At 38.6% G+C, this 11,393-nt stretch overlaps 1 protein-coding gene across 2 annotated transcripts in view; it reads right to left on the bottom strand.

Annotated features, from left to right (window-relative positions):
- The window catches only part of LOC148956881 (uncharacterized), an 88,330-nt gene that overhangs the window by 30,781 nt on the left and 46,156 nt on the right, over positions 1-11,393 (bottom strand). For both annotated transcript variants that reach the window (XM_089087645.1, XM_089087638.1), the window contains exons 2-3: positions 6,506-6,711; positions 182-3,492 (exon numbers count right to left, since the gene is read on the bottom strand). In XM_089087645.1, coding sequence (XP_088943771.1) covers positions 182-3,492; positions 6,506-6,623 — 3,429 coding nt within the window. In that variant the 5' untranslated portion in view covers positions 6,624-6,711. The remainder of the gene's footprint in view (positions 1-181; positions 3,493-6,505; positions 6,712-11,393) is intronic.

The raw sequence follows: 11,393 nt of genomic DNA, 5'->3' as shown, positions 1-11,393 counted from the left end.
CAAAAGCTGGGTAGAAGGACCCCAAGGAAAATATAATAATTAGGACTGAGAGCGCGCTTGGGCTTAGTTAACATACAACACCTCCACCCTCATTGTGTCAAAGAAAAAACAGCTTACACTAATGTAAATTGTGATGGAAACAGGGTGTCTGAACTTATCATTAGTCTATTTAAACACTCACCTCTTCAAGCAGCTCTTCGGCCTCCAAAGATTTTGATATCCAATCAATCGGTAACACTGTCTTTTTGTGTGCCAGTCCTTTGATATACTTCAATGTTCTCACAAAATTTCCTCTGCTATCTGTAGCACAAATGACATGTGTGATTTCATCTGTAAACGTAGAGCGGTTCACAAAGTCAAATTTGTCACAGAAGGTTCTAACCAATGATTTGCTACGTGCATATATACCAGTAGTTGTTAAAACTTTCGTATGGTCGATAGGCACACTAATCTTGATGAACCTGGATGAAATGGAAAAATATGGTCGTGTTCTAGGGGTATCAAAAGTATTGACATTTTCAACACCCTTTAAAGGACTGGGAGGGATTTCGATGCTTCTCTTTGGCGCAGCAGTACCCAATAATTGTTTATTGGAGGCTAAGTTTTCTTGGCAATTTTCGAAATAGTCACCAACAGTAACTGGTTTATAAGTGACTCGCAATCTATTTTTAGTTGGGCTGGATTTTTTGAGCATTGTAGTTCGTTCAAATTTTCTCGCTTCTCTGCTTTCTATATTCACGGGTGTTTCCACCAAAACTTGAGAGTCAATTTTCAAAGCTCTCTTTTCATCATCTGCAAAGAGATCTTTGTTATCTTCATCAACTGGAACAATGTCATGAACTAGAGTGCATGCATTTTCTACATCTGGCTCAGTTACTGGTATGCAAGACTCCTTCAAATGACGTTTCTCAATATTTTCTTTGCAAACATCAGCGTCGTCAAGTATGATAATTTGATGCTCATCACACAAATCTGATTGAGTTTCCAAATCAAGGCTCTCACTTTCAAGTTCAAAAATTGATACTTCTTCAATTTTAGCTGAAGCCAAGCGCAAACGACTTAATCTAGGAATTGTGCCACTTTTTGCTTCTGAAGAAATGAGAGCTTTTCCTAAATCGTCGGTCTCTTCATTCGCTATATTTCTTTTTTTTTCACTGACTTTTCTATTCTCAGGGCTACTCAAAGAGATATTAGAGACGGTAGCTACGTTATATTCTCTCTTTAGTCGCTTAGTAGGACTTTGAAAAGAAGTTACCACATCGTCTGACTGGAGCTCAATGACTCTATCATGGACATTATCCTCAACCCCATCAAAGGCTAGCGGGGGGTCACTTTCTCCAAGTGGGTTTCCCACGTCTTTTTCTACTTGACTAATAGGGCTTATGGAGTGTTTTCTGCCCTGTTGAACCAGTGAACTAACAACAGTGTTAACATTAAGTGATTCTTCAACAGGTAAAGGTGCATCAGAATGGCTTAATTTACCTTTCAGAAGGAATGGAATCGTAGGTCTGACCTCAGGTGATTTAGGCGGAGTTCTGATAGCACCCCTTCTAAAAAAAGGAACCCTTTGAAATTCAATAGGCACTGATTGTTTCTCATTTTTTAAATTGGGTTCAACATTAACATACAGGCTTTGCGTCACTTGAATTTCAACATTTCTAGTGTGAGGGTGAGAGTGGCAGCCCCACTCATTCACTTGATCAGAAGGATGAGTTTTATCCTCACAGTTTGCTGTCACAGTTGCAGTACCTTCCGATTCAAGTATCTCAGTTGCCGCTGTTGAAATATTTTCAGCAACTTTTTCAACAGAAAAAGAAGAGCTTGGTTTTGGGACAATTCTTATTTTCTTACCCAAAGGAAATGACAGAAGTGGATCTTTGACACTTAAAGGTGGCCGAGTCTGAAGCTGCTCTTTCTTCTTAATCATTTCAACAAACAGGTCTTGTGTTGATTCTTTAGAAGAAATAGCAGATAACTCCTGTGTTTCAGCTTGAATTTTAAATGTTGCGCGGTTAAGTAGCTCTGGAATATTAATATAACTAGTTTGTTTTTTCGGTGAAAAAGGTATACTACGAGTGGGTGAATTTTCATTGAGATTAGATAAGACCATAAACTCTTGCAGTTTAGAATCCATTTTTGGGACATCAACTGCTTGTATGTCATCAAAAGAGGAGCAGATATAATCAGCTTCTTTATTCTCAGGTCCCCGGACTGCGTTTGATGTAATAGTCACGTCTAATTTCACAGTTCTTTGCCTTTTATCCAAATCTTCTTTCAGTCCCTCAATGCGGGACCAGCCGGGGGATTTCGGTAACTGCCCAACCTTGTTTCCACTTTTTACTGGTGAGGTAATGCATCTATTCAAAGGTGTTGCAGGTTGTTGCGAGGTTAGAACAACCTTTTCAGGGGTAGTAGTAATAGGGTTGTGTTGCAACTCTTCAACTATACTCGTTTTTTCTTTCTCTTTCTGGGTCGTTAGTGATTGTAGCACTGAGCTTTCGTTACTTGATCGAACGTCGTAAAGAGCTATTTCTGTTGGGTGTTGGAACATGACTTTCTTTTTGCATACTTCTCTTTCGCTTCCGGGCCCTTTCAAGACTGACACCAATGATTCAGCTTTCTCAGCTGAAATAGGTGCAGGTGGCTTAAATTTACCCATATTCTTCACAAGCTTACCATTGAAACTCTTCCTTGACACATCTCTACTCTCTTCTATTTGTGGACTATCATTAATTTCTGGAGGAATAAAACCCGATTTAGACGTTGTTGCAACAACTCGACTTTCAAAAATAACATTCTTCTCATTCGCAAAAAGATTTTCCAAATTTAAATCGTCCTCAATCAGAGTTTCAGCTTCTTTCTTCGATTTGGAGCGAGGTACTCGTTGTTTGGTCTGTCTAGGCTCTAATTTCTTAGAAGAAGCCTTGGTCTTATGAGGTGGTTTGTCCCAATCTGTCACATAATCATTAAACTTAGATGGCTTTTTTTGACTTGAAGCCCTAGGCTTCTTCCCAAGTTGTGATCTCATAGGGGTTCCGGGGAAGGTATTAATTCTAAATCTCTGAGGCGGTTCCTTTTTGAAAAATTTTCTTGCATATCTCTCCCCACTCGTGTATGTTTTTTCAAAAGCATTGCCACTTTTATTTTTTACTTTTCTATCTTCCCGTTTCTCTGTCTGTTTTGGACGTCGTTCAGGTTCTTCTATTTCTGCTATCATGGTTAACGGTGATGCATTTTTTTCGTCGATTGTTTCCAACCAATCTGAAACTTTTTGTTTTCCTGCTGTGCTTGATTTCAAGTCAATTTTTTTAGCTTGCTTCAGGGTTCCAAAATCGTAGACTGGCTCAGAACGCTGACTGACCGATAGGAACTGACTATCTTCGCAAACGTGTTTCTGCCTTGAATAGTCTCTTTTTGCTTTCTGGTTAGGCTTTTTGGGGAATCCAATATTGGCATGGAACTTACCGCCCTCTTCTTCCTTTATAACCGGATCTGGAAATAAAATAAATACTAAAATCAATACTTTCTCGAACTTTAATAATTTTTATTTGTCATTTATATCCAAGAAATTTTGAGGCAGACTAAAGCAAAAGGGTCGTTAGCAAATTATGCGTGGCTCCTTACATCTTTTGCTTTTATTTTCAAACCTTCAAGACAAAAATTAGCATGCAATTAAAGAAAGAACTAAACCTAACTAGATTACATTTTAAATAATTACTTGTGAATCATTTTTTTTGTTAAAAAATTGAGGTAGAGTCTGGACCTATGGAGTCCTTAGCAAACCATGTTCCAGTGCCGTACATGTTTAGTCCTTATTTTCAGGCATCAATTCAAAATATTAGTATAGAAATAAATAAAGAACTAAACAAAAAAATATTTTTTTCTTTTAAACTGAAAAACATCAGTCTTTTGCTTCTATGTTCCAAAAAAGTTGAGAAACAGAGTGACACAATTCAACATCTAGAAGGTTGAGTTAAAACGTTCAGAGGATCCTGAGAAAGGAAGGTCTGAGCTCACATGGGTGAAGAGAGCGGTAGGCAGTGGATCACCGAACTTCGAAAAGCCTTTAGGTTTCGTGCCATGGACAATTTTAGAGAACGGTACAGCGAAAGAGTTTCGTGCCATGGACAATAAGAGAGGACGGTGCGGCGAAAAAGAGTTCCGTCCCATGGACAATGAGAGAGAATGACACGGGGAGAAAGATACGAATCTAAGAAAAATAATTTTGCGTCTTGGCTGTTAAAAATTTTTGACAACCGGTTATTAGGGAAGGTGTTCTTTATTGTTATCTGCTAGGAGGTGTTGGGAAGGACAAAGGGTACCTAAGAACAGCTAAATCCGTCTTGCCTTATGTATGAAACTTCCAGAACTTACAGAAACTTACAGAAACTTCCTTATGTATGAATCTTATTTTTCAGGACAAAATTTATTATTAAAAAACCTAATATTGTCACTAGTAAACTCAAATCTAAAGAACAAAGAACAAAATAACAACGGCTACAGCTTACGTCAACGTTATAGCTTACGTCAACGTCCGGATGACAAAATTTTGGTAGTTCAAAATTGTTTTTAGCAACCACTAAAGACAGGTCAATTAATATTGGAGGAATCAGCAATTATTGAATTGGAGTTACGGAATCCTGGACTTAAAAGAATTGATTCAGGATCGTTTGTATACGAGCTTCCAGTAGAGACAGCAGCAGAACCTTCAGAGATAACGGAGGCTAGCTCCGTTTCTAGAGGACAACCGGATGTCCGAATAGAGCCTAGTCCTAGCTGATCCAGAAGTAGATAAAGGTTAAATAGAGGAAGAAGTAAGCTCAAGTGGAGAGTAAATTAGAACTAGTTGTTCTCGGAGAATCAACTTATAAGCCTCCAGGTTATTACAGAGTGTTAAAAATTATTATTATTATAGAGATAGGTAGAGTGAGGTTACTATAGAAATTATTAAGAGACTGGTATGTTATTACAGCATAAATGGTGATGGAAATAGAAGTCACAGTCAAAATGAAGAAGTAGATAGGTTTTGTGCTGATTAACTTGACAGGAGAAATGCTTTCTCTGAATAAGAAATAAAAGAAAGATAAACATGAGAGGCGAAAGCTGTGTAGCAAATTTTCATAAATGGCGTATTTACTTTCTATTCATATCTTGTGAATAGTAAAAGAATCGAATAATTTGAGGGGCAGAAAACTTAAGTTTTGATGAAAGAAAGAAAAAAAAGAGGAAAATATAAAGAAACTTTCATTGTGGTTGAAGATTTGTATTTTTGTTTGAACGTTATATATAAGGCAAGTTCTTTTAAAAGATATTTTGATTATGTTCAATTTTTTTCTATTAGTGGAACGACATCAATGATGCCAAGATGAGGCTCGAACAATGGAAGGAATACTTTGAGGAAAAACTGAGCCCAGAAGTAATGACTGACCCAAATGCCCTAAACTCCTTCCCAATCATAGGTCGAGACCCCCCTCCACCTCTACTTAGAAGCGAGACCAAAGCGACTATAGAATCCCTGAAGGGAGAGAAAGCTCCGGAAACAGACGGTATCACCGCTCAATTGATAAATATTGGTTCAGAAGACGTTGTTGACCTATGCCCCAGTCTTATATCAGCCACCTGGTTTACTGGACACGTCCTGCAGCAGTAGTGCAAGTCTAACAGAGACCTCAGTCAGCTCTTTATTGACTTCCGATAGGCATTTGACCTAATATGGAGGAAAGGCTTGTGGCATATTCTAAGACACTATGGTGTCCTGATACACGTTGAACATGTATCCAGAATAGGCTGACTGCATTTCGCAGTCAAAGAAGCCGTTTGGTATGCAGATTAACGCAAACAAGACCAAAGTCATGGTTACATCACAACAGGAAATGACAGCCGGCCCCCCCCCTCCCCTCGATAGTAATAGACGGTGAACAAACGATAGTAATAGACGGTGTAAGGGTGTGAAACCTGGACATTAAAAGCTGAAAACAAGCGCAACCTCCTTGCATTCGAAATGAGATGTCGACACCGGATAGCCAAGATCAGATATACTGACCATGTCACAAACGAAAAAGCCTGAAGTAGCGAGACACTATCCTGAACAAATCCCAAAAACAGCAACTGCGCTGGTTCGGCCAGGTTAAATAAATGAATCCCAAAAGTTTGCCCAAGATCGCGCTCGAAGGAACAGAAGGACTTCGACCACGGGGAAGACCTTACACAAGATGAGTTGAAAACTTTGACCGACAACACATTACCAAATATCCGGAACTGCACTTGACAGAACAGCATATCGAGCCCTAGTTCCTCAGATTTTGGAAGAAGTGGCCCCAAGATGTCACAAGAGGATCGATTGGACTTAAGTAAGTAAGTAAGTATGTCTATTTCCTAGCAAACTAAATTCATTATTGACATTTCTTGAAAGTCAAGTCTTGACATTTGAAGGTTAGGTCTTGGTGAAGTTTTAGGGGTTTAAGTGAACATAAGCGACAAGTTAATAAATGAAGCTGTAAAGTACCTTTATAGACTTGAATTTTCTTCTTCTCATTCTTGCTCTTTGTCTTTACGATTAAATTTTCTGGACCAGAGTATCTTTCTACTTGAACAGAGCACTTAGGCAAAACTTGAAGCTTCATTCTACTCTTCCCTTGAGGCCAACAGATACTGGCAAACTTCCAAATTGACTTTTTCCTCTTGAGATTTAAACTTCATGAACAGTCTGATCTGAAAAACAGCAAAATTAAAGTTTCTAAAGTGCTCACCATAGCCTCATTAAGTCAGATTTACAGCAAAACCGAGCTGTTAGTATCATCAGAAATGGAAGTTCTATACATGCATAGGAGAACTATAGTAGGTACACACCTTAAAAAACCTATAACGTTTACAGGAGTACCAAAATCCGAGCCTTTGGGTGGCAAAAGATTATATACCAAGGGGTCTTAAAAATACGGAATGAATGGATTAATAGCCCTTTTTTCGGAGGAGGGAATCGATTACGGGAGTTTCCCTACGTCTCTATACAACTGTGCACGCATGGTACCAACCAAGGTGTGTCTCAAACCACCTTTTAAACTAACAAATTTTTTTTTCTTGGCTATGTTGGAGCACAAAATCTTTTAAGGCAGGCTCGTATGCAGGAGCTTACTTTGCATTCAGTTACGTTAAATTACGTTTCAATTACATCAACTACGTTAAATTTAATTTTTTACCAGAAGAACGATCACAGAAGCGTGTTTTTTTCCAAGGGTGATCGTACCGAGCCAATGGTCCTAGAAGACCGGGAGGGAGCTCATTCAAACAGAAATTAAAAGTTGTAGTGCCCTTTTTAGGTGACTAAACGACTAGAGGAAACTAGCCCCCTCCCATGCCCCTTAGTTCCTCCTAGACATCCAATAAAAATTTTGAGACACCCATTTGATCCAACATAGGGGAAGGGTCCAAAAAATATGCCTCTGGGGATGAGATGGCCCTCAGATCCCCAGCGGAAAGGGTTGTAAGTTATGCCGTTTGCCCACTGTTCCACGCACAGTATTTGTTATAATGAAATATACAGATATTGTGAAATATACAGAAATACTTCGGGTACTGGAAGATTTTCCATGCGAATAATAGTTCGTAGAGGAAAGTTTCTTGGAGAAATTTTTCAGGGGAGATTTTAAACGGGGGGGGGGACTTCCTGGCATTTGAAAAACGTTCAGAAATTAAATAACAAAAAAACAACATTTTTTTCCAACTGAAAGTAAGGAGCAACATTAAAACCAAAACAAAAAGAAATTACCCTGCATATGAGGGCGGATGCCCCTTTCCAAACCCCTCACTCTTTACGCAAAAGTTTTGACTTGGTGTCCCAATCCTTTAAGAACAACTATTGACACAAAAGGCCCGTTGAATTTGAATAAGAATTATTTAAAAAAAAAAAAAAACACTTTAAGACTTCAATGTAAAGTGTTGAGAAAGGGGTAGCCCCCTCCGTGTACGGAATAAATTCTATTCGTTTTAACTTTTAATTCTTCTCGTCACTTTCAGCTGAAGAAACTTGTTCATTTTATTTAATTTTAACTTAACTCGACAATGCTACATTATGACTAGAGGTTCTTAGTACCAAAAACTACTAGCATCACTGTCACTGACAATGGGGTGTTCCGCAGTAGAATCAGTGCTGCCAGATGTCTGATTTAAAATTGAGCCGCATTAAAAGTGAAAATGCGCCGAAAGCGCTGTTTTTCTTGTGAAAATGCGCCGAATGAACAATAGCCCCCCCCCCTCAGAAAAAACACACCAACTTGAAAAACTCAATGCGCAACGGCCTCAAAAAGCCCCAAATGGCGCGAATGTGCCACATCTGGCAACTCTGAGTAGAATTAGAAGAATCCAGAACAATTTTACCTTATATTTATCTAAATATGGATTTGAAGGAAAGGTCTGAGAAGCATACAATATATTTTTTTCTAATTATGATTTTTATTATATTTTAGTTGGTTATGAAATAATCAGGGTTAGACTAGCGTGCAAAGAACACGCACGTTAAAAAAATAAACACAAATATACCTATTGTGGCCTTTTGGAAAAGTTAGCTTCCATCCCAGATTCAATGTGGAATAAATATAAAACAGAGATAAAAACATATAAACACAAATGATATATTTATTTGGTTTTTAATTTTATGATTCCTTTGAGTAACACTAGATGGCACTCTTCGTTTTGGACTCATTTTTTATACATTTCATTTGACTTCCGTCTGAATGAGCCCTCTTTCAATCTTCTAGGACCATTGGTTCGATATGATCACCCCTTGGGGAAAAAAACATGCATCCGTGATTTCTCTTGTGGCAAAAAATACAAAATTCCACATTTCTGTAGATAGGAGCTTGAAAACTCTAAATTGAGTTCTTCTTACATGCTGAATCTGATGGTGTGATTTGCGTTATGATCCCTTAAGTTTTTTGGGATACTCTCCGTCTTTTCGAAAACCAGGCTAATTTTCTCAGGCTTGTATCTTGGAATGAGTGATGTAGGGTGAATCGGGGAAAGTCCGACACCTTAACATGTTTTTTTTTGTTAAATTGACTCTCAAGATTTTTTTTTAGGAGTATCTCATATCATCTTCTATCAACCTTTTTTTTGCAACAGTTTCCCATATTATTCACTTTCTGATTTTCCCATATACTGTGCTTGTAGCCCATCACCAGGTCTCAAAGTTGGTGGAGCCTGCTATGTTGGACTTACCCCAGCTTTGGGGGAAGTGCAACATATCCTACTAGCTTTTTTCAACAATATGTCAAAAATAATATGACTTCACCATCTTAAAGGGCATCGAGGAATCACTATAAGTCCATAAGCAAACAATTTTTATGTCAAACGGACTGGCATCAAAAGGCCAGAGCATACTTTTTTCTGCTGCTGTGGGGTAACTCCGACAGTGTCAGACTTACCCAACAGATAAACGTTACAAGTATCATAGACAAGGTGCACAAATCACTGAATGTAAATGATTGCTTGTATTTTAAAAAAGAAAAACATATCACACAAATTATGGTTTGACTCCAGATACAAAAAGTTACTCATATATGTTGTAGCTTACGTGTATGGGCATAAAACAAAGATCTACTGACGCTTGCTAGTAACTGCCTTGTACGATACAATAACCTGACGGATATGGGGTATTTCAAATGGTCCGGTTTTCCCACTAAGTTTACTGGTCCTGCAAAATGTATTTGTCATCCACAGTATCGATATTGTCTTTCTTTGGCCAATTGAAAGAGTAGGTGGCAAGAATCAAGCAGTGAAGAAACTTGAGCTTTACTTTTCCCTCGTCAGGAAAGTCTAGAACCCTTCCTATGTAACCTTGTTCGTCATTCCTTGCATCGTATCTAACTGCATAGTACTCATTTAGCTTGGGAACAATCTTTTGCTTACTGGGTGTCTCCTTGTCATCGCTATCACTTTCTTGAATAGTATCTTGAATACTCTGATCATCCTCATAAGAGCCAAGTTCAAGGCTGATGTCTGATTCACTATCACCCGTATCTCTATTGGCTTCCCTCTTAGGAAAAATTTTTTTGTTCGATTTTATACCCTTCCCATCTGAACTTTTCTTCTTCCCTTTGCCTTTTGCTTTCAGATTTTCTTCCCTCTTAAGCACCTCTAGATGTTCTTTTGATGTTATCACTTCTGTCTCTCTTGCAATTTTCTTCCGTTTTTCTATTCCTGAAACTGATGGTAGGTCGGGGCGCTTGATTGAGTCAAGAAGAATCTCTTCAAAAGTTTTTGATTGGTTGCCAAGCAACTTCTTTGGACTAAAGGTAACAGAAAAGGTTATTTTTTCTAGTTCAGTGTTGACAGTGGTTGTGACTTTAGATGTGCCTGAATTTTCCTCTTTCTCCTTTTTTATTTGTGCATAGCGTCAACTTGGTAGGTTCAAACTTGGTTTGGTCAATTACGGATGGGTTTACTCTCATTGGAACACTCAGGTCAAAGATTCCAGTTGCTTTGAACGACTTTTCAATCAGACTAGGAGTGAAATAGGTATCCCATACCTTTGATAAGAGACATACAAAATCCTTCTTTGACAGAATGTTGCCAGGGTGCTCCACCTGCCATTTCGAGAGATTCTGATCATAAGACACTTTCATTCCCTTGAAAACCACTTTATGGAGAGGTTGAAGCATGTGGGATGCATGTGGAGGTAGCTTGAGAATTGTCACGTTATTTTCGTTTGCAAGTTTTGCAAGAGCAAGAGAAAGCTTTGCAAGTTTTGCAAGAGCATGTGTGTCATGTCCATCTAAGATGAGAAGTGCCTTTCCCTTTACATGAGGAAGAAACTGGAATTCAAACCAGTTCATAAAGAGATCAGACGGCATCCACCCTTTATTGGTAGATGAGTAAGATGCACCATGGTAAGCTCCATCTACAGGTATCCATGAGGTCCAGGTATTCTTTGCAAAGAAAACTATTAAAGTTGTGAATTTTTCTCCGTTTGCATTGATACAAACCAAGGCAGTTGTATTTTCACGTCCATTACCACCTGTTCTACGAGTCGCTGGTGAGCCTTTGGCTCCAGCAACTTTCGTGTTGCCAGGATCCCTGCAGAAAGATGTCTCATCCAAATTAAACCAGCACTGGAGCTTGTCAAGAATATCCATCGCCGTGGCAGTTTCATACAACAGCTCATAAAAACCATACATTATGAAGAGGTCAGATTGCTGCAAAAGTCTTTTGTTTTCTAACCTTTCTGGTTTCTTTAGTGAAATTTTGTTTCGGCACTTGAACCCCACCCACCAGTCATGACCAGGTTGGTTGTCCTTAAATCTTGTTTGAACTCTGTTCTTGATGAGATAGTCTTGGACTTGGTCAAAAAATTCCTGCTTGCTGAGACCTATGCCCCACTTTTCAAAGTATTCGGAGAC

Source organism: Artemia sp. Qi Xiang Cuo, chromosome 1, assembly GCF_049724085.1.
Source record: "Artemia sp. Qi Xiang Cuo chromosome 1, ASM4972408v1, whole genome shotgun sequence".
Lineage (NCBI taxonomy): Eukaryota > Metazoa > Arthropoda > Branchiopoda > Anostraca > Artemiidae > Artemia > Artemia sp. Qi Xiang Cuo.
This window is presented reverse-complemented; position numbering and strand designations above follow the sequence as displayed.